Below are 27,640 nucleotides of genomic sequence, written 5' to 3'. Positions count from 1 at the left end.
TCCTCTCCACTGTGCCTAGAAAAAAATATATGGGAAGGGACTTCCCTGGTGGGCCAGTGGTTAAGAATCTGTTTTGCAATGCAGGGGAGGTGGGTTTGATGCCTGGTCCGGTAACTTAAGATCCCACGTGTGGTGGGGCAACTACTGAGTCTGCGCCCCCACGATGAAAGATCCTGGGTGAAGCGAGGAAGATCCCTCCAGCCCCAGTAAGACCTGATGCAGCCAGGTCTTGGTTTACCTTCAAAAAAAAATAAAGAATCTATGGGAAATCCTCTGTAAACTTAGGTCACTTAGGTTTATGAAGCAGCCACCCTTCCCTGAGCCATCATGCCTGGCACCCCACTAAACTTTTCATGTGTTAATCCTCACAATGACCTGTGAAGTAGATATTTATACATTTTAATTTCTATTTTATAGAGAAGAACATTGGGATCTAGAGGGGAGAAATAACTTAGCAGTAGCCAGAATTAATTGCCTCTAAAAACCTGCATGGGCGCCTTGAGGCATTACGAGAAAAGCTTCCTTGTCCCCATCTCCCTGATCTGGCTAGTTCAACTCTGCTCCCTTGAGAAAAACAAATCCGGACACTCAGTCTTATTGATCCTGGAAACTGTTGCGCATTCGGTTCTACGGCCATCCAGAGCGTTTTTGCTCCATAAGTCGAACACAAAGCGGATCCACCCTGCGGACGCGAGCGCGCGGGCCGCCTTTCCCGGCGCACCGCTGCCGGGCGCGGCGTGGGGAACGGCACACTGATTGGTTGCACAAGACAGCCTGCTCCCGCCTCGCGGCCGCGCCTGCCACAGCTATTGGCCAAGCGGCCGCGCGCTCAGAGCCCGCAGCCCCTCGAGCCCCTCCCGGCCGGTTTCAGCTAGCCGCTGTTGCATGGGGCGCCGCCGGCGGCCGAGGGAGCGTGACTGCGCTGCGCAGGGCGCTAGGAGGCATTGTCGCCGTAAGTGGAGCGGAGATCGGCCCGGAATCGGGCACCACTTTCGTGCCCCGCAAAGTAAACCTAGTCTGAGGCTAAGCGCTGGAGGGGCTGGGGGAGAGAGGGAGAGAAATGTCCTTGTTTCTGAAGAGTACCCTCCCCTCCCCCAAGTCACCCGGTGGAAGGAGCATTGGTGCACCAGTTGTGACTTCTGCAGTGCCAAGGGGCCCGGCGCCAGGCCGCTTCTGGCTTGCAGACTGCGGCTGGACCGCAGCTGGCTCGGGGGAGCGGGCGCCGCGGTACCAGGAAATAGGGAGCCTGGGGAATCCGTTCCAAGAGGGCCTCCGTTCCCCGTGGGAGGCACCCCTGTTCGAAGAGGCTATTGTAAATTTCGTTCTCAAGCCACACTTTCAGGATTTGCTTCCGCTCTGGGGAACTGCCTGTCTCAGAGCGTGCTTCTCGGCCTCGGGGTACCGCGGGAGTCCCCGGCCCTCGGCGATCACCAGCGTTCTACCCCTCTGCTGGCTTTATTCTTTCCAGTCCCCGCCTGCCGAACGAGCGGAGGGCCGGCGACGAGGAGCCATTGGCTGCGGGCGCCGGGGGGTGGGGAAGACGGTGAGGCGGGCCCCTAGAGCGAGGCTTGGGGACCCTGCCCTGGCCACCGCGCTCAGTCCTGGGAGGTGCGGCCCGAGGACTCTTAGATGCCCACACTGAAGCGTGCACCGGGATCGGCGAACTCCGTGGCTCAAAAACAGGGCGGCCAGCCCGTCGCGTTCTCGCCCCAGCGGGCTTCTTCCCTTGAGTGGAGAAATGGGTCAACTCGGTCTGGCCTCGACAGACAGAGGCGCGCTCCCCCGGGCCTTCGGGTCTACTTGGGTCCAATCCAGCCGAATGCTTTTCACTTCTCCAGTGGCTCCTTAACTTGGCGAGGTCCAGATGACCCGCTGCAGCCAGCGGTGGGGGGAGCTTGCACACATGGCGCAAGAGGCTCCAGTTGCCCTTCGGGGCGGCTGCCAGGCTCTAAAGTTCCCAAGTGACCACACCAGTAACTAAATATAGGAGCAGCTGGTGCGCATGGGGTGTTGCAGCAGCTCCTTAGCACAGATCTCGGGGCTTCAGATAAGGTAGAATTCTCATTGATGAGGGCAGGAGCCCTATCGGAGGGCTGTGGTCAGTGTTTAAGCAAAAATCATCTCTCCTAGCATGATCTTCCTTTCATGGAACTGAATGAGAACGGGCAGCCAGAGTGGTGGTGCTGACACGAAGATTTTGGTTGACTCAAATTGTTTGTTTAGTCAGAGACCCCTCACATTCTAGGGCAGCTCTGCCTAAGGGGCTTCACACTTAGTGAAGAGTGGGCTCATACCTCTCTGCATCACTCATGTGTGACTCAGACAATTCTCTATTTTTCTTTAAAACAATTTAAAACCAAAAAGAAAAGAAGTGCAATTTGGTGTATTCCACCCACAGCCCCCCAACCCCTGGCCCAAGCCCCTTTCTCTGTCTGCTCCTGTTACATGCTCAATAAATTCTTGCTACTTTTTGGTCAAAGAGGTCCAGTGTTGGGTTGGTGCTGAAAGGAGCTGACAGTGAAGTTGGGCAGCCTTGTAGGATCGCTTTTGGGGGCACACTCTAGACTCTTATCATCTCAAGTTTGTTCTTCCTTCAATTCTGGGGCCCTCCTATCCCATCTTGGGCCTCATACGCATGTGGTCCTGTCACCCTCCGGTCTCAGCCCTGCCTATGCCAAAGAGTAACAGGCCTTGGTCACCTGACTTACAAGGGGGACTGTCAGCTGGACTTTATAAGGAATTCTCCCTTGGTGGAGGGGTGGTTTTGGGTGAAGGAAGCGTGGTTTTCCTACCCAGAGAGTGGAGTGGTGATTTTAGGCAGTTGGAACCTCTTGGGAGTCTAGGGCATATCTGTGCTGTATGCAGAGCATCCTCTGGAATGTAAGGGCCCTCTTCTAGTCATTTGCTTTGACAGCCAGATTTTACAGGCTCTTCCTGTTCCTGCTTTGAGGTCCAATCTCTGACCCATATTATAGGATGTCTGAGCTTGCCACCACCTGGTGAGGTTTTTAATTTGACTAGTTTTTAATCAATGGGTTCTGACTCTAAGGCGCTACTGCTCCCACCTGGTGGCAGCTGATAGAAATTACAGGTATAGTGCCTGATTGAAAGTAGTCAGTAGTCAACCTAGCCAGTCCCACCAGGATTAGCACAGACCCTGGGTAAACTTGGAGATTTACCTTCCCTTTACCTTCTATTGTGAGGCCAGGGTTGCCTTAGTGATGTTCCTTAGAAAAGCCTTCCTCGTCAGAATCATAAGTCAGATTCAGTCAAATTCTTATATTTCCTTCCTCTCTGTGCTTTCGCCCTGTACCTTGTGTATGTTAGTCGACTGCTCAGTGGTGGAGTTGCTTTTTGTGACCCCTTAGACTGTAGCCCACCAGGCTTCTCCATCCATGGGATTTTCCAGGCAAGAATACTGGAGTGAGTTGCCATTTCTTTCTCCAGGGGATCTTCCCGACCCAGAGATCGAACCCAGGTCTCCCACATTGCAGGCAGACTCTTTACCATCTGAGCTACCAGGGAAGCCCTAACCTATGCTCAATACATGTTTGTGATTATTGATGACGAATACTGGAGATGAGTAAAGAAGGGAGAATGGTATGTAGGAAGAAGCCTAGTCTGGGAGTTAGGAGATTTTTTTTGTTTCTATCTAGCTGATTTACCTCTCTTCTTGGGTCCTCAGGATTCTCATTCATAAAGGCATTCAACTGAGTCCACAAGTTTCCAGCAGCATTGCTGTGACTCAGGCTTAGGAGGATGGTCTTAAAGGTAGGAGGGGGAAGGTGTTGAGTTCAGTTTGCCGTAGTCTGAACTATTCCCTACTGTTCTACCCTGGCACATCTTATGCAAATTGCCTACCTGGCCTTGTTATGACTCATGACCCTTCTATTTAGACGGTATCTTTGTTGTAAGAGTCGGTTGACTTGTATTTAGATTTGAAACCCAAATGATGTCTGTTGATTGATGTCACCATTGGGGGATACCAACTGAGCATTTTTTCAGTATGTGGTATAAAGTGCAGGGGGAAAGCACAGTATATATCTGCTCCCTGTCTTAAGTTGCCTGCAGGCCAAATGGGGGGACAAGTATGTATATCTTTAAAAGCTCATAAATAACCCAGGTTTGTGCTAAGTCTTTAAGTGCTACTGAAACTCAGGGAGGAGAGAGTGCTGAGGGTTGGGGCAATCTGGGAGGATTTCCTGGAGGTGAAGCGATGAGAAGTTCTACTCATTCCTTAAAGATGAGTTCCACTGACTTGTTTGTTCAGAGTCATATGGATATTTAACTGGGATTAGGTGCTGGTGTCATGTCTGCATGTGCCCTGCTTCATCCTTTCAGCTAGCATTTAGGAAGTAACTTACGTGTCCTGAGCCCTGATCTAGAAAGGTATGTATTTTTTGTTCAGTCCTCATTTGAACCCAGGGTGGTAGGTATTACTAGAGCTCTTACTCAGATGAAGAAACTGGGGCTTGGAGTAGTTAAGAATCTTTCCCAAGGCTTCTCAACTAAGAAACGCCAGAGCTGGGCATTAGGCCTGTGTGTATCCTTGGCGAGATGCAAGCACACACTGAGCTCATCACTGACTCTCCCTGAGCAGCTGAGTGGGCTTGACTGGGCCTCCCTGTCCAGTTGAGCTCATGTGGACTTTTCCTTGGTATCTGTTGGCAGCTCTGAGCAGGACCCTCACCCCCTTCTCTCTGCCCTTCACATTGTCCTGTCTTTGACTCTCAGATGTGTTCATTAGAGCTCCTTGAGCTGTCTGTGGATCTGGGATTGGGAGTCAGGAGCAAAAAAGGGCAGTGACCTTGGCCTCAAATTCATTTTCTCCATGAGGTGCTGCTTCTGGCCATGTAGGTGACTTTTGTAAGGAAGAGAGCACTGGATATGGAGTTCAGTTAGATTATTGCCATTTACTTACTTTGTTTGACTTTGGCCAGGTTCCTTGAGTCCTTCTCTCTGCCTCAGTTTCCTTCTCTGTAATAAAAAGGAGTTGGAGGCATTTTCTAAGTCCCTTATGTCTTCATTTTGATTATGTCCTCATCTTTTTTTTTTTTTTTTTTTGGCTCTGCCACACAGCATGTGGGATCTTAATTCCCAGACCAGGGATCAAACCCACACCCACTGCAGTGGAAGCATGGTGTATTAACTACTGGACCACCAGGGAAATCCCATCCTCACCCTTCTTTAAGCCTCTTCTCTCCAGTGATCCAGTCTTCTTTCTCTCATTTTCCTGCCCCTACTTTCTTTTCCCCTGGGGTCTTGCCGATAAACTCAGCATCAGGGTGACAATTAGGTCTGTGACTAAAACTGTAACCTTCTCTCCTTACTGTCTCATGGGGGAGGGAATTCTTAGAGACCACCCACTCTCCAAACGGTGAGGTCTGACCCAGCTGAGATTTTGTGTCCCCATTTCCCGGTCGCGGAAGGAGCCTGGCAAAGGTGATTGAGGAGAACTGGGAGCTGGAGAAGTGGACAGGGCTTTGAGGCTGTGGGATGGAGGGACAGGTGTCTCTCCGTGCACCTGGCTGCACCCTGCCTCCTCCCCGCTGCCCTGCCAGTTCAGTGAGTCACAGGCCAGCATACACCAGAGTCCTCACACCTGCCTGGACACGAGTTGAGGTCTTGGCGAGGTCACACATATTAACCCTCCAAGGAAGCTGGTCGGGCTGGGCTGATGGGCGGATTAGCGGTTCTGAAGGCCGAGCCTGATGTTGCCTGGGCTCTGGGCCCCTCAGGAGGAGGTGAGTGGCCTGGGGCCCTCCCTGTAGACTTCCTGGGTCCCTGGGGAAAGCAGGTCAAGGGTGGGTCCTTGGCTGATTGTGGGTGGGCACTTCATGGCCCTGTGTCTTCCCAGGCGCAGGTTCCTTTGTGAGCAGCAGACCAGCCTGGTGGCTGGCGACAGAATACCCGCGTCTGCATGCTGAGGAAGATGGGTGAGGCCGTGGCCAGAGTTGCAAGGAAGGTCAACGAGACCGTGGAGAGCGGCTCCGACACCCTGGGTGAGTGAGGGCATGGCTTTTCCAGCTGCAGGGCCCTCTCTCCGTGGTTTATTTAATCAGGCTGGAAATGAGATAGAAGGGGAAGGTGAAAGACACCGAATCAGTATGCACCCTTCGGCATAAAGGGCAGTGTTCCATGGACTTTATTGTAGTTGTGCTCAGTTTGTATATATGGGGTCCCAGCATATGACATGTTTCTTGGTATGGGTCATAATCAAAGAGGTTTGGAATGCCCTGAGTAGGGGTGTCATCTGCTGGGAGCCTGTCTGCTTCCTCAGACTATTGACAGCTGCAAATATGTATGTGCCCTTGGACCAGGTGATGGTAGACAACGCTCCAAGTAGCCCCAGGACGTGCACAGGTGCCTCATGAGTGTGACCTTGCTGAATCTTCACAGCCTCCCCGTGATGGATGTTACCCACCAGGCATGACTAGCCACAGATTTCAGATGAGGAGATGGAGGGGGGAAAGACAAGTGGGCTTTTTCCAGGTCACCCAGCCAAGAGGCCCCTTTTCACTCCACTTTTTTAATTGAATCATGTCATATATTGTTGAACTGGTCATAGCATTTTAGCCCATGTAGCTACCCTAGGGCTGTAAGCATATAGACAAACCATCCCATTTAGTTGAATTCAGTAGACATTTATTGGGGATTCTCTGGTGGCTCAGATGGTAAAGAATCTGCCTGTAATGCAGGAGACTTAGGTTTGATCCCTGGGTCAGGAAGACCCCCTGGAGAAGGGAATGGCAATCTACTCCAGTACTCTTGGCTGGAGAATCCCATGGACAGAGGAGCCTGGTGGGCTACAGTCCATGGTGTTGCGAAGAGTCGGACACGACTGAGTGACTAACACATTCACTTTCAGATATTTATTTATTTTCCACCATATATAAGAGTGTGTGTGTGTGATCTGTGTGTGTGACCCTCTGGGACGTAAGTGCCCGCTTAGAGTCACAGGTGTGTGGCAGGAACACAGAGGAGGTGAGTGTAGACCTGCCCAGGGGATGATTGTACAAGTAGTTGGATTGGGATTTGATTTGGGCCTTTGGCACACAGAGAGGAATTTCACCAGCAGGTAGGCATGTGTGTTCTTGTGTCTGTCTGTCTGTGTCACGGAGGAGCATTTCCAAGAGAGTTACTGCCTGAGAGATTGGGAAGGTGGAGTGTTTCTGCTAGCAGCCTTTGGCCAGGTGTCTCTGAGGGTCTTAGGGCAGGGGGTGGTGGCCCAGAAAGTAGAGGGATACTCAGCCTTCAAGATGTGCTTGGTCACCACCTCTTCCAGGAAGCCCTCAGCCCTACCTGATCCACCCCTTGCTCCCTTCCTCCTCTGGAGCACTCATTCAGTGTCCCTGGAGGGCAGAGATCCTGTGTCTTTTGTCCCCCACCTGCCAAGAGCCAGAGCAGCGTCTAGCACTTTGTAGGCACTTAGTGGTGTTGACTGAACTGAGCAATAGTGAGAGAAACATCTCCGCCAGCAAACAGACTTGAAGATAGCCATTGGCTTTTTAAAAAAAATATTCACTTATTATTAAAGTTTATTTATGTATTTGTTTATTTGGCTGTGTCAGCTTTTAGTTGGGATCTTCGGTCTTCACTGTGGCATGTGGATTCATGTGGCATGTGGGATATAGCTCAGTGACCAGGGATCAAACCCAGGCCCCTGGCATAGGGCGTGTGGAGTCTTAGCCCCTGGACTGCCTTTGGTTTGGGAGGGAGGCCTGGCAGAGAGCCGCGTGGGGTGGGGGAGGGGAGAGCTTTTGCGTGGGAAGGTGAGGGCTGTGGGCCGTCAGGAGAGGAACTCTGGAATCCTGTGCTGGTCACTCATGTGGTTGCACTTACCTGAGTGCTCAAGGCTCTCCTGCACTGATATGGCCTGAGTTTGAACCCCCGCTCTGCCACCCACTAGCCTGCTCCCTTAGCAGATTGCTTTACCTCTTGGAGCCTTGGTTTCCTCATCTATGAAATGGGGGTGGTAATTGCACCTCCCTCATTAAGGTGGTAGGAGCAGTTATTAAATGCCAGACATTGCTGTCAGCACTTTACTGGTTTTGACTCACTTAATTCTCACAACTGTAGGCCAGAGCTGATATTAATATCCCCATTTTACAGATGAAGAAACTGGAGCGTGGAACTTTTTAATGCAGTGTTTCTAAATGTTCTGTAGCACTAGGGTATTTACCTTGTCTCCTCTGCTGTATTTCTTTTGAAGTAGGAGTTTTGGGACTTCCCTGGTGGTCCAGTGTTTAAGACTGTCTTCCAAAAAAGGGGGTGTGGGTTCAATTCCTTGTTGGGGAACTAAGATCCCACATGCCAAAAAGGTGAAAAAAAGAAATGAAGTAGGAGCTTCCTCTGTTTAACATGCTGGAGCTGAGGCTGGGGGTGTGAATGACCTGCTAGTGACACAGCTGTTTAGAGCTGGAGCCAGGCTCAGCACAGCTCTGAGTAGCTCAGCCCTGCCTTTCCTGTGCACCCCCGCTGCCCCCATTGTGGGGAGGGGCGGCTAGGAAGAGGAGAGCTTGAAGACCCAAGTAACCCTCCTCCCTCCTTAGGCTGCCTCTCCTCTCACACTGTTTTGGAAACACAGTCAGCCGACCTTGTCCTTTGAAAGGAGGAAAATAATTAGAGTCTAATATCTGCATGGCCGTTTAAGATGTCTTAGGTGGTAAGGAGTAAGGGGCTGCCCCCATGGGCTATACCTGCTTATGTGCAAAGCGTGGACCCCACTCTAGAGCTTTCACAGTGGAATCTCAGAAGGTGGGCTTGGTGCCCTACATGTTAACATGAACTCTGTATGATTCTTCCCTGCCTTGAATTTTGGGAACCACTGGCTTAATATTTACGATCTGGAACTTTCTTTTCCTGGCGTGTTGTAGGGAACTGGCTGGGGGTTGGAAGTATCTGGGTAGGTCTCTAGATATGTGTGTGTGTGTATGTGTGTGTGTGTGTGTGGGGGGGTGAGACAGAGAGAGTGAATATGAACATGGACTTGATCCATCTCCAGGGAACTGAGGGGCTAGGCTGGCTTCTGTGAGATAACCAAGTGAGGAGACCAAGACCCTTCTCCCCCTTCCCCTCCAGCCCTCCCTCTCTCCTCCCAGGCTCACTCACACTTGCGCCACTTTTCTCCTGTCTCACCAGCAGATGGCACCCTTTTACCAGCCAATCTGGTGACAGGCCGCTGAGCCCGGGACTTGGCCAGGCTGTCTCTGGGTGTGAGCGCCTGGTCCCGACAAGGGCTTCCCCGCCCAGGCCAACTCACACTCTGTGTCTCCAGTCCTGCCAGCTCCGTGGCAGCTCCTTTCTTGAGCAAGGGTGCTGGGGAAGTGCAGTGTCAGGAAGCACTCCGTACGTACTCACTAGATCAGAATAACATCTTCTTTTGGGTCAGACACTGCCACCAGCTCCTTTGTCAACACACAACGAGCACGTACTATATGTGCCTTCCCCGGAGGACTCAAGTGCCCCAGAAGTGCCCAGTCAAGAGGAGGAGGCAGACACACACACACAGACCACCCCCCCCCGCCCCCCGAGGGAGGGGGGCAGCCGGGGTTTGTGGTGGGAGCAGTCTGTCTTGCCCCAGGAGGGGCTTATGGGACACCTAGAGCCCAGGAGGCTGGTGCTGTTCGTGGGGGAGGGGGGTGTGTTTTGTGTTTCGCTGCTGTGTCACCTGGCCTGGAGAGTCCTGAGGGTCAGCTGGGTACAGGTCAGCTCTGAAGGCGTGGAGTGGGGAGCCGGCTTTCACAGGGCAGCCCTCAGCCTGGCCGGGACTGCCTGTCTGTTTATCATGAAGGCTGGAAGCTTCAAACCTGCCATCCTCTGCTTCTTGCCTCTCAGCTGGGGAAGCAGGCTGGCGGGGGGTGGAGGTGTTTGCCAGGGGAGGAGGGCATAGCCCCTGTTTCTCTCCCCTCTCTCTTTCCTAGACAATGTGATGTGAGGGGTGACCTGAAGCCTTCTGCCTAAAACTCCCCCTCTAGACTTGATCTCTCTGGACAGGGGGTCCTGGGAGGCTGAGAACTGGCCTTGATCCTCCCCTCCCCTTTACACCCTTGAGCAGGGGGCTTTTCTCCCTTCAGGGCTCAGCACTTATTTGAAATGAAGGCTTTATATCCCTCAGTGGGTGTTTCTCAGTCTCGGCACTGTAGACTCTGGGGGCTGCATGATTCTTGGTAGGGGGCTAACCCGTGCATTGTAGGGTGTTCCACAGCTTTCCTGGTCTCTACCCACTGTATGCTAGCAGTCCCCTCTGCTGCTCCCCCCAAGTTGTGACAGCCGTGTCTCCAGGCCCTACCAAGTGTCCCCTGGCAGCAGAACTCCACTCCACTGAGTACCACTGCTCTAGGAGCTCATGCATGTAAGTTGTTGAGCCCGATGGCCCGTACAGTCAGCTCTGCTGTGGCAGGACTGGAGCCAAGTGGAGTGTGGTTGGTGAGCTGAGAAGAAGATGGGAGCTCTGTTTTATGGGAAGGGCTCTGATCCAGAAATCAGGAAGCTGGGGTTCTGGATCTCACCCTAACCCCAACTATGGGCCAGTCTCCTGTCTGTAAAGGTGAGGCTCCAGCCCTGAGCTTTTGTAATTCTCTCTCTTTTAAACCCTCATTGGCTTCCATGTGCACAGAGAGTAAAACCCAAGCTGGTACTTCACACCTGGGGGTGACTGACTCCTGCCAATTTCTCCCACCGCACTTTGGGCCCCTCAGGATTCCTCTCATTATATCCGGCAAGATTGGCCACCTTTCAGTTCCTTGAACTGCTAAACTCCTTCCAGCCTCAGGGTCTTTGTACATGCTGCTTTCTTTGTTGGTATGCTGTTCCTTGTTCTTCATGGCTGGGCCCTTCTCATACCTTAAGGTTCAAACTAAATGTTTCTTGTTTAGAGAGGTCACCCTGGCTTTCTTTTCTAAGAGGCCTTCACCCAATCATTTTTCTTAAAAAAAAAGCTGTGAAAAGGTATACACAAGTAGCGAAGTTCATAAGATCATATATGCTTACTTTAGCAGACATTTATAAATCCATACTCATGTAACTGCCACCCAAGTCTAGACATGGAATATTGCCAGAACCTCCAGAAGGCCCTCCCACCTGAGAGGTAACCAGTCTCCCAACTGTTGTGATGAGCTTTTCCTTCCTTTCTTTAGTTTGATCTCACTCTTTAGTTTTTGGCCCTTGGGTTCTGGAGAGAGCAGGATGTGGGTGCTGGTGGGGGGCGGGATCAGGGGCTCTTGTGTCAACAGGATGTGCTAGTGCTGAGAAAGGGGTGGAGGTGAGACCCTGCTGGGGAGTTGCTGTGTGAGGGTATCATTCAGGGGTAAATAATCAGTATGGAAAGGAAGGCCAGTAGAGCTTTCAGAGCGCTTACAGGTTTCATTGGCACTGCATTGGCACAAGGCAGAAGCCTGTGGTGCAGAAATGCAGGGCCTGGGCCTGGGCTGCCCTTCTCATTTCAGAGACGATTGAGTGACGTCAGCCCAGCCCAGCATGCCTGTGGCATTTTGGCTGCTTCTGAACTGACCCAGAGAGATGGACACAGAGGGCCATGTCCAGGTGGGCAGGACTGAGCCCACTGTTCAGGCAGGTGAGGAGGGGCTTGGGTAGGGGTTTCTGGCTATCCTTTTGCACCATGCCACGGTCTGGCATTGCCTATGTGTTCAGATTGGCATGGACTCATTGGGGGCCTTTCTGGAGCTCCAGCCTTGCATATAAAAGGGGCTGTGGAGGGAAAGAAACAGCTTAGTCTTGGAAGGCAGCTCTTAAGATGGAGAGAGAAATGTGTTCTGTGGCTCCAGCCTGGGTGTTTGCACTCTGAGAAATACTTTAAAAACTGTATATGTTTAACTTGGTGGAGGGGAGGGGATGGGCTTCCCTGCTGGCTCAGACGGTAAAGAATTCTGCCTGCAATTCAGGAGACATGAGTTTGATCCCTGAGTCAGGAAAATCCCCTGGAGGAAGGCTTGGCAGCCCACACCAGTATTCTTGCCTGGAGAATCCCATGGGCAGAGGAGCCTGACAGGTGATAGTTCATGGGGTTGCAAAAGAGTTGGACACAACTGAGTGACTAACACTTTCACTTCACTTAAGAGGGGTGGGAGGAAGGCTCAAGAAGGAGAGATATATATGTATACACACAGCTGATTCACACTGTACAGCAGAAACTAACACAACATTGTAAAGTAATTATACTCCAGTTTAAAAAATCTATGTATGTTTAACTAAAACAATAAGTATGACATGTATCTAGTGCACAAAGCACAAGGCCCAAAGAGTAAACAGAGAGAATAGGCTTCTTCCCATCCTGTGCTCTGGTCTGCAGGTCCCCCAGCACAGCGTCTTGTGGAGCTAGAGGGACTGTTATGATGTTACCCTGGCTGGCTCTAGAGCTAGAGATGAGGATGGGTCCTGAGGTTGTTTCAGTGTATAGCAGTGGTGGGACAGGATCCCAAAGCCCTTTAGTTGTGGCTCAAGTCTCTCTACTGGGGGGTCCCAGAGTCCCCATCTCAGGGGAAGCAGCTCTAATGGCCAGAGCCCCACCCCTTCCCTCCCAGCTGTGCTCTAGACCTCAGACTTCTAGAAGGAGGGAGAATAAGGATTTCGGGGGGTGGGGGTCTGTGGTGGACATTCTCAAGCATAGCCCACCTGTTCCTTGAGTCCCTGTTTGCTGTGATGCTGCCCTGACGCAATGTAGATGTGCAGAAGACATGCATTGAAGGGATGGAGGAATTCCTTCATCCTGTGGGTGCAAATCGCTTAGTCTTCTCCCCTTAGTTTTGTGTTCATTGCTCAGTCTACAGAAACCACCCCAGCTATGAGAGCCAGTCCAGCCATGAGGGGCCTCCAGGGAAGCCTGGTGGGAGGTGGAGGTCTCATCATAGTGGGGACACTGGGACCTAGGTTGTGTGGTGACCTGTGGAGATGCTGCAAGTCCTGGAGATGGCCGCCGGGCAGCCAGCCAATTGCATGCCGTGTCAAACACTTGCAGAACCTAAAGTGAACTAAATAAGGGCGAGTTCCCCTTCTCCTGTCTTGAGATGCGTACACACTGGACGATGGTTTAGCATACGTGCTGAGGGGGTTGCACCGAAAAGGCGGCATTTCAGCTGCACCTAAAGGTTGGAGCAGGTTTAGGGATGTAGGTGTGGGACAGGAGTGAGGAGAGGGGTGGTTTCAGTGAGTGTGTCTGAGCAAAGGTGGAGCAGCATGCAGGTAGGTGCTGGTGATGAGAATAGGAAGACTGAGATATGGGAGAGCCAAGGGAGTTGAGCGGGGAGGGGAGGCAGAGGGTGGCTCAGATCTCAGAAGGCCTCGAATGCCACCTTGAGTATTCCTCCAGTGACATTTCTATCTTACACAGGGCTTAAGTTCTAAAGAGAGCCTAAAAAGTGATCTTCAGAGTCAAAATGACTCATGACAAATAACAGCAAGCTTCTTTGTTTTTTTTTTTTTTTTCTGGTTGCATGGTGGTGCGTGCCAGATTTTAGTTCTCTAACCAGGGATTGAACCCATGCTCCCTGCAGTGAAAGCGTGGAGTCTTCACGGACCACCAGGGGAACCCCTGAGCTTACAAGAATTTAATACCACAGCTCATTCAGTCCTCACAGCCGCCCTGTGATTTAATCGTCACTCAGCCTTAGGAGGTAACTGCTATTATTGTCCCCATTTTCCACAGAAGGAAACTGAGGCACAGAAAAGCTAAGCAACTTCTGCAAGTCTGGGGAATTGCGCCAGGCGCTGAGACTGCAGAGCCCACATTCTTACCCTTGTGTTCACTTGCAGCCTGGGGCAGACTATTTTGATGGTTGGGGACCAGGTAATGTTGCTGGCTTGTGGAGAACACACCCTGATTGAGGAAAACATGTCCCTTCAAAAACACTAGAGTCACACTCAGCATCTGAGCTCAGAAAGTTAGATGGGGGCTCCATCTGCTGGTCTGAGCAGCAGTGGGGGGCCCCTGGCAGGTTCTGAGCAGGGAGTGGCATGAGGTGATCCGGGCTGGGTTCCGGCAGAGCACCGCAGGGCATAGGATGGATGTGAGATCGTGGAAGGGATAGCAAGGAAGAGGCATTCTCCATGGCTGGGCCTGTGCTGGTGTGGTCTTGACCTGAGAGAGGGAACTGGCAGGAGGGTGTAAGGAAGGAGAGGCTGTGAATGGGGCTGGGCAGCCGACTGGTTGTGGAGGGCATAGATGGTCATGATGTAACTGAAACAGGGACACCCGGGCCGTTTGGGTGGATAAGGGGATTCTGATGAGTCGAGGTCCCCAAGGGACACCCCTGGAGAAGCGTATAGCAGGAAGTGAGGGCAGAAGTGCTGCTGCCCCAGAGAGGCCCTACTTCTGATGTCCCTGACAGCCGCACTGTATCTGTCATCCCTCCCACCAGGACAGACCAGCAGGCATCCTGAGAAGCAGGTGGTTAAATAGGCTGCCTGGCTGCCCTGTGTCCTTGGCACTGGGAAATGCATTTTTTTTTTTTTTGAAGACAAAGAGGAATATCCTTTGAAACTACATGGATAATTATGCAGCTTTTAAAAATGCATGTTGGTAAAAAAACGAAAATGTTCTGCTCAGAAGTATAAATGGATAATTTTGTGGCATCAAAAGCTTGCGTTACTCAATTTATAGACTTGGGGAGGTGATTTAGCAAGGTTGAGAAGTTTATTAAAATGAAATGCGTTCAGAGATGCAAGCATGGCTTTGGCTGACAAGACAGCTGGGGATCGGGGGAGGTGAGGCAGGGGCCTGGCAAAGCCAGTCCCGTTGGAATGGAGCCCTGACACAGCCCGAGCTGTAAGTGTGGTGACCCAGGCTGAAATGAGTGGTCTGTGTTTGCCTTTATATGTTAGGAAATTGTAGTTTATTCAGAGCTGTTTAATCATGAGCTCCCTAATTGGCATTTGCCTCATCATGGTTGACTGTGTTTTGTTAGGATGCATATTTTTGTCATGCTCCAGTTGGTCCCCAGAATTTTATAATTCTGTCAAGTTCATTTTGGCCACATGTATTCATTGTGTATCTGTCTGTGTAACGCTCTGCAGAGGATGGAAAGGTGAGAGGAAGAGGAGGGGGCCGATTACTGAGCTATAGCAGATGTAGCATTATTCTATACACTTGCTGGTCTTGCTACCTGGATCATCCTTTGCCCAGATCTTTGCATGGCCTGCTCCTTCTTTTTAATTCTTATCTCAGCTAAATGCCACTTCCTCCAAGAAGCCCTCCTTGACCACCCTAATGAGGTTGCTGCCCTTGCCTCTGTCTCAGTTACCTGCTCTCCCACTACACCAGTTTATTATTTTTTTTGAGAGCAGTGTCACTGCCTGACATTCTTTCAGTATTTGCCACTGTATTTAGCCCTCTTCTCCCCAGACTGGCGTGTAAGCTCCTTGAGGCCAGGGACTCTGTCTTGCTCACCACTGTATTTTCCCTAGCATGTGCTAGATACGTAGAAGATCTCTGTCACATAAATGATTGCATCTGATATTCTCAACGACTCTGGACGGGTGGTGGTTTCACATCACTCATAGAAAGGGGAAACTGAGGCTCCGAGAGCTGCAGTGGTTTTACCTGGATTCTCACAGCCAGCAAATCTTACGCTGGAGTTTGAACTTGAGTCTGTTGGCCTCTCCTGCCTCAGTGGGATCTCATTAATTCTTGCTCTCAAGGAGCTCTCCACCCAGCCAGGAAGAGTAAGACATACATGTTAGTCATTCCCACAAAAGACACACAGGCGAGATGCCCTGACAGAAGCTCACACACACAATGGGAACTTAAGGGCAGGAGCAGTTCCATCACGTGAGGACGTGGGCAGAGGCTTCTTGGAGAAGTGACATTTAGACAAGACCTTGTAACATGGTGTTGATGGGAAAGAAGGATTTTGAGGATAGGGGAGCACATTCTATTTAATGGGAACAAAAGCAGCGGAAATCCAGAGATGGGAAAATAAAGGGAGTTTTCCAAAAACAGTTTGGGTCAGGTGGAGGGTGGCAGTAGAGTCTCAAGCAGGGTACCTGAGAGGGGAGGTTGGACCCGGATCCCTTGATGGGAATGCCAGGCTGCAGAGATTGGGTTCATCCTGTGTGGCTGGGGAGGCCTGCTGGTTCTTGAATGGAGAGAGGTATTCAGGTGATGAGGGCGGAGGGCCAGGGGTGGGGTGTGGAGGCAGGGAGAGAGATTCCTCAGTGAGAAGGCAGCCATGGTCATGGTCAAGATGGATTTCAGGGTTAATGAGCTGGTTTCTTTCAGCTAACTGTAAAACCATAATAGAATAATCACATCTTTGCCACTGACAGGATGGTTCTTCCCATGAGTTCAAAGCCTCAACAGATATTAGCTCATTCTTTTCTTCATTCCCTGAAAGGGTATTTGAACCCCCATTTTATAAAGGGGGATCCCATGACAAAGCTTCCTGGTGGTGAGGTGTATAGTTAGGTCCAAAAGTGTTTGCCCAGCTCTGTGCTGGGCCTGAGGGGTCGTCGGCAGGCGGACACATGCTGCTCCAGTCAAGTTCACCACTCACGGATCCTGAAGGCAAGTCTGCTGATGTTTACCAGTTGGGAGAAGATGGTCTGGCTTAAGCACTCAGGCAGTGTCGTGAGGCTGGAGGTGAGGAGGCTGGGGCACCCTTCCTGGAGGAGGTGGGGCTGGGCTGGCAGGAGGATCTTTGGAGGCAGAGAGGAGAGGGAAGGGCATTCTAGACTGTGGAATGGCATGAGCTGTGTCTGGGCGATGAGTGAAGTCAAGGACTGGCAGTGGGTGGTTGTGGCGGGGTTGGAACTGGCAGCCGGCACTGGCGTTTGGCAGGGTCAGATGCTGTGCATGTGGAGGCAGTTGCTGCCACTTCCTGGGTCTATTCGGTTGTCTAGCTGTGACCTCAGGAAGCCTACTTACTGCTCCAAGAAAGCATTCCTTCCAGCATTATGTCAAGCCCGAGAGATTGTTTGAGGATGAGAAAAGGCATTGTTAAAGTCTAGTCAGTCAATAACGGCTGCTGTGCCGTGCCCAGGGCACTGCCTTTGTTGGGTAAGTGCAGTCTCCCTTGCTGTCAGCTGCAGCCCTCTTGTCCTCTGCCCTGCTCAGAAGCCAGCTCCAAGCTGAGTCATCCAGCATCTCATCACCCGTGGAGACGCCCAGACCGCACACGTGAGCTCTTGCCCTGTAGCCAGCAGCTTTAGTTATAGTAAGAATACTGTCAGATCTCCTCTGCCAGTAATGCAGATCAGGGAAATATATTCTGGGACGTGCACTGACTCTTCCTGTGGGCTGGGCAATGTGCTGGACACTGGGGGTGTTGAGGAGGCTGGGAGGGGAAAGGACACTGCCCCTGCCTGCAAGGAACAAGTGTTTACCTGCCTTTAAACATGTACATGTGATGGTCATGGTTTTGACCATGACAGAGGGCCAGCTGTACTCTCAGTCAAAGGTGGGGTAATGTGATTGACTCTCAAGTCAAGTTGCCTTGGTTTCAAGACTGGCTCAGCCACTCGTTAGCTGTGTGACCTCGGACAAGTTACTTGATCTCTCTGATCAAGTTAAGTCTGATCTAAGTCTCAGTTTTCTTATCTTTGAAAGGTCCTTGCTTTCTAGAGTTGTGAAGATGAAAATTGTGTAATGCACATGAGTGTTTAGAATGGTGGTTAGGGTATGCTCAGTGCTGTAAGAGTATAAACTATGATTATTATTACTTAACATCTTTCTTTTTGGGGGAGGATGAAGTAGAAAAGGATAGCTTTATTGCTTTGCCAGGATTAACAGTTTTCTTTAAATAAATTTAGCTTATATATTAATTTAAAAAGAACTTAAGTCATTACTGTAAATGAAAAGTCAACATAATTTTTCATTAATAGTTGATAACCATAAAAAGAAATATTAAAATGCAGCACTGTTATGAAATCTTAGGTTAGGCTTGAATTTGCTCCCTCACTAAAGAGGAGGTAAAGCAAGGACTTCCAGTAATCGTGTATGGATGTGAGAGTTGGACCATAAAGAAGGCTGAATGCCAGGAATTAATGCTTTCACATTGTGGTGCTGGAGAAGACTCTTGAGAGTCCCTTGAACTGCAAGGAGATCAAACCAGTCAATCCTAAAGGAAGTCAACCCTGAATATTCATTGGAAGGACTGATGCTGAAGCTGAAACTCCAATACTTTGGCCACCTGATGTGAAGAGCTGACTCATTTGAAAAGACCCTGATGCTAGAAAAGATTGAGGGCAGGAGGAGAAGGGGACAACAGAGGATGAGATGGTTGGATGGCATTACCGACTCAGTGGACATGAGTTTGAGCAAACTCTGGGACATGGTGAAGGACAGAGAGGCCTGGTGTGCTGCAGTCCATGGGGTTGCAAAGAGTTGAACACGACTTAGCGACTGAACAGCAAGGGCTGGAGGACTGAGAAATTGAAATCGGACTTTCTCGCTATGTGTCTGATTGTTATTTGCACAGTGATCACCATCCACATCCTTCTCAAAGTGTGGTCTGAGGACCAGCAGCATCAGCATCCCTGGGCGGGGGGCTTGTTAGAGATGCATATCCTTAGGCCTCATCCCAGACCTCCTGACTCAGAACCAGCATCCTGGCCAAGATCTCCAGGTGACCCATGGGCACATTACAACTTGAGAAGTCTGTTCTTTTGTTGCCAGATTTGCATGTTCCCACCCTTGGAGAGAGATGGGCTGAGTTCATTCTCTGTATTTTACACAAAAGGATATTAAACTCCAAGAGCGGCCTGCCCAAGGTCATTTGATGACTTAAGAGCAACAGCAGATCTGAATCCAGTTCTCCAGACTCGCTCTGCAGGGCGACGTCCTTGAGAGGAAGCCAAGCTGCACTCCATTGTTACTTACTGTGTGACCTTGAGTGCATTCTTAACCTCTCTGGGCCTTAGTTTCCTTACCTGCAAAAGGGGACTGACAGTAGTGCCCTTCCTCAGAGGTTGTTGTCAGGATCAAATGAGGTGATGCTCAGTCAGTGTTGCCTGCTGTTGTTTTTGTAGAAGACCTCAGGGCCTGCCTCTCCAAAGTCTGACTCAGCACCTGACCTCCGCTCAGCCTGGCTGTGATGGCCTCAGAGCTGTTGCTGGCCATGCTGTTGGCATCAGTGTGGCTCCTGTTTCTATCCCCTTTTGTTCTGCATGTTAGCGATGAGTCATTGATTGAACAAAGTAATTTAATATCTCGAGTCAGTGACTGTGCATCACTTGGTTGTATTCTGTGTGGTATTAACTTTTGGTTTTAATTAAATACAGGATTTTTTTTTTTTTAAGCAATTAGCTGGTTTGCCAGGAAGAAACAGGAATTGTCTTGGCAAGTCCCAGATTCCACAATAACACACACAGTTGTCTCTTTGCTATGAGGTTTTTGGAATAAGTGACTGCCAGGGGCCTTCTTCCTCCTTCAAGGAACAACAGAGCTGAAGCATTTCCTGATAATGAATTCTCACATCAAAACAATGTCTTTGCAGCCTTGCAACAGCTTCTCTTGTTTACTGAGTACACGCTGCCTGCCATGCTGTGCTTGGCCCCTTGTGGACATTTTCTTTCATGCTCAGAACAACCCTGTTGGTTAGTTAGATCATCTTGTCCTCACGTTTTTTTTTTAAGTTGAAGGATAATTCACATATCACAAAATTCACCATTTCGAAGTGTAACATTCTGTGGCTTTTAATATATTCACAGGTTGTATAACCATCGCCTCGATCAATTTTGGAATGTATTCATCACCCAGAAAGGAACCCTGTATCACTAAGCAATTGTTCCAGATTTCTCAGATCTCCCTCAGCCCCTGGCAACCCCCAGTCTCCTTTTGTCTCTGTAGATTTGCTTATCCTAGACATTTTATGTAAAGAGAGTCATCAGTATGTGGCCTCTTGTGATTGGTTTCCTTCCTTAACATAATTTTTTTTGAGGTTCATCCTTTTTGTTTTTTCTGGCTGTGCTGGGTCTTCGTTGCCATGGGCAGGCTTTTCTCTAGTTGGGATGAGCGGGGACTGCTCTTGGTGGTGGCGCTTGGGCTGCTCATTGAAGTGGCTTCTCTTGTTGCAGAGCACAGGCTCTAGGTTTGCGGGCTTCAGTAGCTGCAGCACGTAGGCTTGGTGGTTGTGACTTGCGGGCTCTAGAGCACCGTCTCAGTAGAGGCGGCACACAGGCCTGGTTGCCCTGCGGCATGTGGAATCTTCCCGGACCAGGGATTGAACCCTTGTTCCCTGCATTGGCAGGCAGATTCTTACCCAATGAGCCACCAGGAAAGTCCCGAGATTCATCCTGTTGTATCAGTACTTCATTCCTTTTTAAGGCCAAGTGATATTCCAGTGTATGGAGCTACCATCTTTTGCTTATCCATTCGTCAGTTGATATACATTTGAGCTAACTTCTACTTTTTTGAGCTACTTCTACTATTGCAAGTGGTGCTGCTGTGAACATGCATGTAGAGGATTTTGTGTGAATTTTTGTTCTCACTTTATGGAAGGGGAAACTGAAGCTGGGGCTAAGTAACTTTCCTGAGACCCCATAGCACGAAAGCCTCGGCCCCAGAAAAGCCTCAGTTTGGATCTGGAGGAAGAGGGAGCTCTCAGGCACCTCTTCCTTCTTTACCTCTCTAGCTCTTCTTGTGTGGTTGGAGCATCTCCAACTGTTAGGTATGATGGCTATTGGCTGGGGGCCAGAAGCTCAGCTTTGTTTTGGGAGGCAGACACTCTGCAGTCCCATCATGTCCCAGAGAGGCTGGGACTCCTGCAGGAGGTCAAGAGAAAGCACCTCTGAGCTCCAGAGTCTCACGTGCGCCGTGTTTGTGGTTGGGCTGTCGACTGTGCTCTGCGGTAGCCCTTCTGGGCTTGGCCCTCCAGGATTTTACCCCATTCCCCCCGTCCCCATCAAGAGAGATCTCTACCAACCCAGCCTCCTTAGCCTGTTCCCATGGGTAGCTGGATGTTAGGGATGTTACTTTCTTTAAACTGAGGATAGTTGTAAGAAGTAATGTAAAAATATCACATAATACAGAGATCTGTAAAGTACATAGAAGAAACAACAAGCCCATGGTTATGTTCAGGTTCAGTGGTCTCTCCCTGTCCCCAGAAGATGCTTTGCACCTTACCCCTTTCCTGAGTACCTTTCTGCCCTTCTCTAACTCCCTGCCAGGGCCCAGTATACCGCTATTGAAGTGGAATTTTCTGGACTTCTGCGATTACTCAGTGAGCTCTCCTGTGACCTTTCCTTTCCAGGTGGCATGAGACAGATGGGGAAAGGCCAGGAAAAGGCTGCTGTAGGGATTGGCAATTAAACACCAGCAAAATCCCCGAAAATGTCTAAAGTAGTTGTCTCTGGAGAATGGGGTTTGCCAGGAGGCAGTTGTCCAGGGATCCTTTTTGTCTTAAACCTTCTACAGCTAGTTAGCTCTGTCAATACTGTGTGCAGATAACAAGATACAGCCTAATTGTGTGCAGTGGTGTGTTGATGCCAGTCCTTAATGACTTGTTTCACCTGCTCTCCGCATCCCACACCTCCCAGCTTTAGAGACCAAATGGTGTTTCAGAGGCTGGCAGCCCTTTGCTTCTTATGCCAGAATGCCAGCTTCTAGCCCCAGCCCCTGATACATGCGGAGGTGCTGGAGTTTGATCTTTTGGAAGGAGTGCTGACTCTTCCTAGCAGGCCCATGTCTAAGTTTTCATTTTCATGTTTCAGAAAAATCTGTTTTCTTTATAAGTTCAGTTCAGTCGCTCAGTTATGTCTGACTCTTTGCATCTCCTTGGACTGCAGCATGGCAGGCCTCCCTGTCCATCACCAACTCCCAGAGCCTACTCAAACTCATGTCCATTGAATCAGTGATGGCATCCAACCATCTCATCCTCTGTCATCCCCTTCTCCTCCTGCCTTCAATCCCTCCCAGCATTGGGGTCTTTTCCAGTGAGTCAGTTCTTCTCATCAGGTGGCCAAAGTATTGGAGTTTCAGCTTCAACATCAGTCCTTCCAATGAATATTCAGGACTGATCTCCTTTAGGATGGATTGGTTGGATCTCCTTGCAGTCAAAGGGACTCTCAAGAGTCTTCTCCAACACCACAGTTCAAAAGCATCAATTCTTTGGTGCTCAGCTTTCTTTATAGTCCAACTCTCATATCCATACAGGACTACTGGAAAAACCACAACTTTGACTAGACGGACCTTTGTTGGCAAAGTAACGTCTCTACTTTTTAATATGGTTTTCTCTATACCAGCCTCCTGAATGAGTGTCTGCTGCCACCGAGGGCCTCTGATTTGAGTGCCTCACATCATCCCATGTGTTGTTCTGCCAAACTGAGCTCTCTCAGGGTAGACTGCCTGGGGTCACATTGCGCCTCTTCTGTTTAGCCCCTGTTTCTACAATGATGCCTGGAGGAGGAAATGACAACCCACTTCAGTATTCTTGCCTGGAGAATCCCATGGACAGAGCATCCTGGCAGGTTACAGTCCATGGGGTTACAAAGAGTCGGACATGACTGGGCGACTAACACACACTCTACAATGATGAAATGAGAATGAACTTAATACTTAATACATGGGGTTGTTGTGAAGATTAAAGTGGACAAATTGTGTCAACTATTTAAAGTCTCAAGCATATAGGTGTGCCACATAAGGGTAAGCTATTATTATATTACTTTTGGTTTTTTTTTTTTTTTGGCCATACCATGAGGCATGTGGAATCTTAGTTCCCTGACCAGGGTTTGTACCCGTGCCTCCTGCAATGGAAGTGTGGAGTCTTAACCACTGGACCACCAGGGAAATCCCTATGTTACCTTTTTTAGGACTGTCTTCTGACCGTGGTAGGAGAGAGGGTGGTGTGGTGTACTCTGATGTGATGTAATGTTGTGAAAAGACCATGGGCTTTTGGAGTTGGGTTTCTTGGTTCAAATCCCAGCTCTCTACTCATGGGCCTGGGTGACTTGAACCTCAGATCCCCCTGTTATAGTACATGTTCCAGCATGTTCTAAGGCACGGACAATTCTGGAACACTTAGCTGCAGCTTGCAGCCTCTCCTCTTTGACAGGAGCACTGGCCAAAAGTCTTTGTTCAGTAGACTCATAGAATCACAGAATCTCCAGCCTGGTTGAGAGTCCCCAGATCCCATGGTCTAAACCCTCATTTACAGAAGAGAAAACAAGGCCCCTGGAGAAACCTTTTCCATGAGACCCCACGGCTAATAGCAGGGGGCGCTGGGACGAGAATGTGGGCCTCCTGAGCCCAGCCCAGCTGCTTCTACACCAGAGGTCACCTGTGCCTCTGTCAGAATCAGAAACATGAACAAGCAAGAGAGAAGGATGAAGAGACAGTGGCTCTGTCTTGAAATCCCCCAATCTGATGAGAAGTGGGAGGCACCCAGGGCAAAATAACGTTCCCCATGTGAGCAAACTCAAAGCCCCTGCACAGGCAGAGACCAGGCAGCCCTTAGTGATTGTGAGTTGCTTTCGTTGTCACCTTCATCACCATCCATCAGGGCCAGGAAACAACAGCTGGGGGCAGCCCAGTCTCTCTAAGCCAGGGTGATTCTCAAACTCAAGTTGGAGAGCTTGTTAAAACACAGATGGGTCTTCCCGGTGTGGCTCAGTGGTAAAGAATCCGCCTACCAATGCAGGAGATATAGGTTTGATCCCCTATCTGGGAAGATCCCACATGGCGCCGAGCAGCTAAGCTCTTGCCCTGCACCTGTTAAGCCCATGCTCTAGAGCCTGGGAACCATAACTACTGTGCACCGCAATTACTGAAGCCTGTGCTCTGCCACAAGAGAAGCCACCTCAATGAGAAGCTGGCACACTGCAAGGGGAGAGTAGCCCCCGCTTGTCGCAACTATAGTAAAGACCCAGCACAACCAAAAATAAAGAAAATAAAAAAACCGCCAGTAGGTGATCAGTGATAATAATAATAGTAAATAAACATCTTAAAACACACACAAACACAGATGGCCGGGCCCTGCCCCGAGAGCTTCTGATTCTGTAGGTCTGGAATGGGGACTGAGAATGTGTATTCACAATGGATTCTGGGGAGATGCTGTGGTCTAGGGGCCCCACTTTGAGAACCACTGCATTGGACTAGTCCTTGCTACTGAGAGTGGTCCTTGGACCTGCCTGGTAGAAATACAGGATCTCAGGTCCCAACACAGACCTCACCATCAGAAGCCTTATCCTAATAGAAACCCTGGGTAATCTGTCAGCACAGTAAAGTTTGAGAGATAATGGTGTAGTGCAGAGTTCTCTACCCTGGCTGTGTGTTAGGATCACCAGGGGAGCTTGAGAACCCCTGATTCCCAAGCCCCAGCTCACACTGTTTAAGTTAAAATCTCTGCGAGTGTGACTAAGATATCAAGAGTCTGTAAAGCTCCCCTGGTCACTGGCTCAGTGTGTCGCCAAGTCTGACAACTACCAGCTAGATTTCACAATGGCAGCCGTGAGGGGTCTCAGAGTTGATCAGCTCCAACCTCAGCATGTACCTGAGATGCATACCAAGGGCATAAGAACCAAAGGGTCTTGTCTGAGGTCCCAGAGCCAACTGAGTGACACATCCAGGCACTGGATAATTCTTTCACCAGCTCTTTCAACTCTAAGCCTCCTTAATATAGCTCCATGGTAACTGTAATATACCAATGTCCATAGCAATCCATTGTAAATCTTGTAAGATCTGTCTGCTCATTGGAGCTCAAAATCTCTTGTTTCTGAGCAGCTGACCATCCTAAGTGACAGTTACATATCCTGGGGAGGCTGTGTACATAGCGGTGTACTAGCTCAGGGCCGGCTATGCCACGTACTAACCAAGGCCGCAGGCGTGTGTCTCAGATTCTTCTTCTGAAAACAGAGATGGTGATAATAATTCCTATCTCATGGAGCTGTTGTGAGGATTGAGTTAATATGGGACATGGGGCAGGGGAAGGGGAGAGTGGGACCAATTGGGAGATTGGGACTGACATGTATGCCCTACTATGTGTAAAATAGCGAGTGGGAAGCTGCTGCATAGCACAGGGTGCTCATCATCAGTGCTCTGGGATGACCTAGATGGGTAGGATGGGGCTGGGGAGGGAGGCCCAAGAGGCAGGGGATACATGTATACATATAGCTGATTCAAATCATTGTACAACAGAGACTAACAACTTTATAAAGCAATTATACTCCAAAAAAAAAAAAATAATAAAAAGTAAAATGAGATGAAATACTGAAAAAAAAAAATGAGTAGATAGAAACAACCATCTCCCCCAGATAGTTAATATAATACCACTTAACCATAAAAGAGGATGAAATTTTGCCATTTGCAACATGGATAGTCTTGGAGAGTATTATGCTTTGTGAAATAAGTCAGAGAAAGACATGCTTTTGTATGATACTGCTTATATGTGGAATCAAAAAAAAAAATCAATAAAATAAACTAATGAATATATGGGCTTCCCTGATAGCTCAGTTGGTAGAGAATCCGCCTGCAGTGCAGGAGACCCCAGTTCAATTCCTGGATTGGGAAGATCCGCTGGAGAAGGAATAGGCTACCCACTCCAGTATTCTTGGGCTTCTCTTGTGGCTCAGAGAGTAAAGAATCCGCCCGCAATGCCAGAGACCTGGGTTCAATCCCTGGGTTGGGACGATCCCCTGGAGAAGGGAAAGGCTACCCACTCCAGTATTCTGGCATGGAGAGTTCCATGGACTGTATAGTCTGGGGTCGCAGAGTCAGGCACGACTGAGTGACTTTCACTTTCTTTTTTTCAATGAATATAACACCACCAAATAAACCAGACTGACAGAGAACAAACTAGTGGTTACCAGTGGAGAATGGGAAGCTGGGAAGGAAAAGATAGGGGTAGTGAATTAAGAGGTGCAAACTACTCTGGATGAAATAAATAAGCTACAAGGATGTATTGTATAGCACAGGGAATATAGCCAATACTTTATAAATACAGATAGAATATAACCTTTAAAAATTGTGAATCACTATATTATACACTTGAAACATAAAATATTGTACATCAACTAAAACTCAATAAAAAATAAAAAAATTTAAAGGACAGTGCTAAGTGGCTTGCATGTAGGAAGCCCTTTATGAATGTTAATTATTGTTTAATTAACTGGGTGACCTTGAATAAGTCATGCAACCTTGAACAATCCAGTCTTTAACTTCTCCATGACTCAGTTTCTTCCTCTGTTAATGGGAGTAAGTATAGAACTGACCTTACAGAGTACTTGTGAGGAGTAGATGAGATTGTAGGTCTGAGGCCCTGAGAAGTTATACAGCTGGTGCCAGTGAGTGGTGGTTGTGGTCATGTGTTACAGACTGAAAGCCTGCAGGAGTCAGTTCTGGCTTTGGCAGGGTCTGAGCTGGGCCAGTCCTGACTCTGAAGGGAGCAGTGAAAACCATGGGGATTGAGGTTTCTGGCTGTTTTGTCTGGAGAAAAGCTTATCATGTCCTTCATCCTCATGTATATAATGCATTATCACTTGGGAGCAGATAGCTATATGTAATCCAAGAAGGCAGAAGGACCGCTAGGTAGTGGCAGAGTAATAGTTACCATACAGTTCATGAAAGAAGTCTCTAACAGTTAAAGCCATTCTGTGAAAGGGAGGTGAGTGCCCCATCATCAGAGGCATTCAAGAAGAACTCTGTGGAGACAGTAAGAGAAATTCAGTTCTGAGTTGGAAGGCTGCGTTACTCAGTATTTCCCAAGTTTGCTTATTGGTAACAGTCACCTAGGAATACTTGTTAAAAAACAAATTCCTTGCTGCCATTCTAGACCCACTGAGACAGAATCTCAAGGGTAGGTTTCTAGGACCCACCTCTCCAAATGGGAAGTTTGGAAAACATGGGTTAAAATGACCTTCAACCTTCTAATCCTGAAAAAAAGATTCTAGGAAAAAAGACTTTGTGAAAAGAGGTATTTTGTGAAAAAAAGATATCCTGGGTGGGACTGGTCACACTGGTGGCGGTTTTCCTTCTACAGCCTGGGGAGTCTTGTTTCTGGATTGGGCTGAGGAGCCCATGCACCTGCCGGCCTGAGTCCCTGACACTTCCTCCTCAGGCCCTGTGACTTGGTTACCCTCTCTGCTCCCACCACGGGGTCCTGTCACCAGGCCCACCTCTCAGCAGGGACTGAGCTGGGTCAGTTCTGAGTTTCTAAGGAACAATACCAGCTTGACTCCGCCCTCCTGATTTCCCACACAGTGTTCTGTGTACTGCTAGGATTTTGCTTGTTTTGCCCAGCAGTTACTTCATTAGAATTTACAGGATAACCTTTAATGAAGGACCCACGCATTTTGAGTTAAAAAGGTTCTTTATTAACACAAAACGCTATCCTAATTAGAGATTTGGAGACATGCAGTTTGACTTTCTTCCAGGGATAGTTACAATTATGAGGCTAATTATGCCTTGTGTCTATTACAGTGCCTCCTGCCTAAAGGTCTCTGTTCTCCACTGTGGTTCAGGTATCAGTGACAAGGGTTCTGAGAACAGGCATACTTGCATCCGGCTGCCATTCAGCTGTTGATGGAGGACCCCATTGTTAGTATTCCCAAGCCCCTGATGGTGTCTGTGGGATTGTATGCACCACTAAGGAGCCTGAAATGCTTTCGAGACGAACCTTCCTATCTCCTGAGCTCTAGGAAGTTACAGGAGGAGGCGGGGCTCAAAGGTCGAGCTCCAGAGGAATGAAGGTCTTTG

The 27,640-nt window shown here is 49.3% G+C and overlaps 1 protein-coding gene across 3 annotated transcripts in view; it reads left to right on the top strand.

The window, feature by feature from the left end:
- Positions 1–778: 778 nt before the first annotated feature.
- LRRC20 (leucine rich repeat containing 20) overlaps positions 779–27,640 on the top strand; it is a 71,565-nt gene continuing 44,703 nt past the window's right edge. The window contains exons 1-2 of one of the 3 annotated variants that reach the window (XM_061405221.1): positions 863–952; positions 5,858–6,002. In XM_061405221.1, coding sequence (XP_061261205.1) covers positions 5,921–6,002 — 82 coding nt within the window. In that variant the 5' untranslated portion in view covers positions 863–952; positions 5,858–5,920. Of the gene's footprint in view, positions 953–5,857; positions 6,003–11,282; positions 11,576–27,640 lie in introns of those variants that run through there. The other 2 variants (XM_061405224.1, XM_061405222.1) reach the window with 2 other exon arrangements.

This window comes from Bos javanicus, chromosome 28 (genome assembly GCF_032452875.1).
Source record: "Bos javanicus breed banteng chromosome 28, ARS-OSU_banteng_1.0, whole genome shotgun sequence".
NCBI lineage: Eukaryota > Metazoa > Chordata > Mammalia > Artiodactyla > Bovidae > Bos > Bos javanicus.
This window is presented reverse-complemented; position numbering and strand designations above follow the sequence as displayed.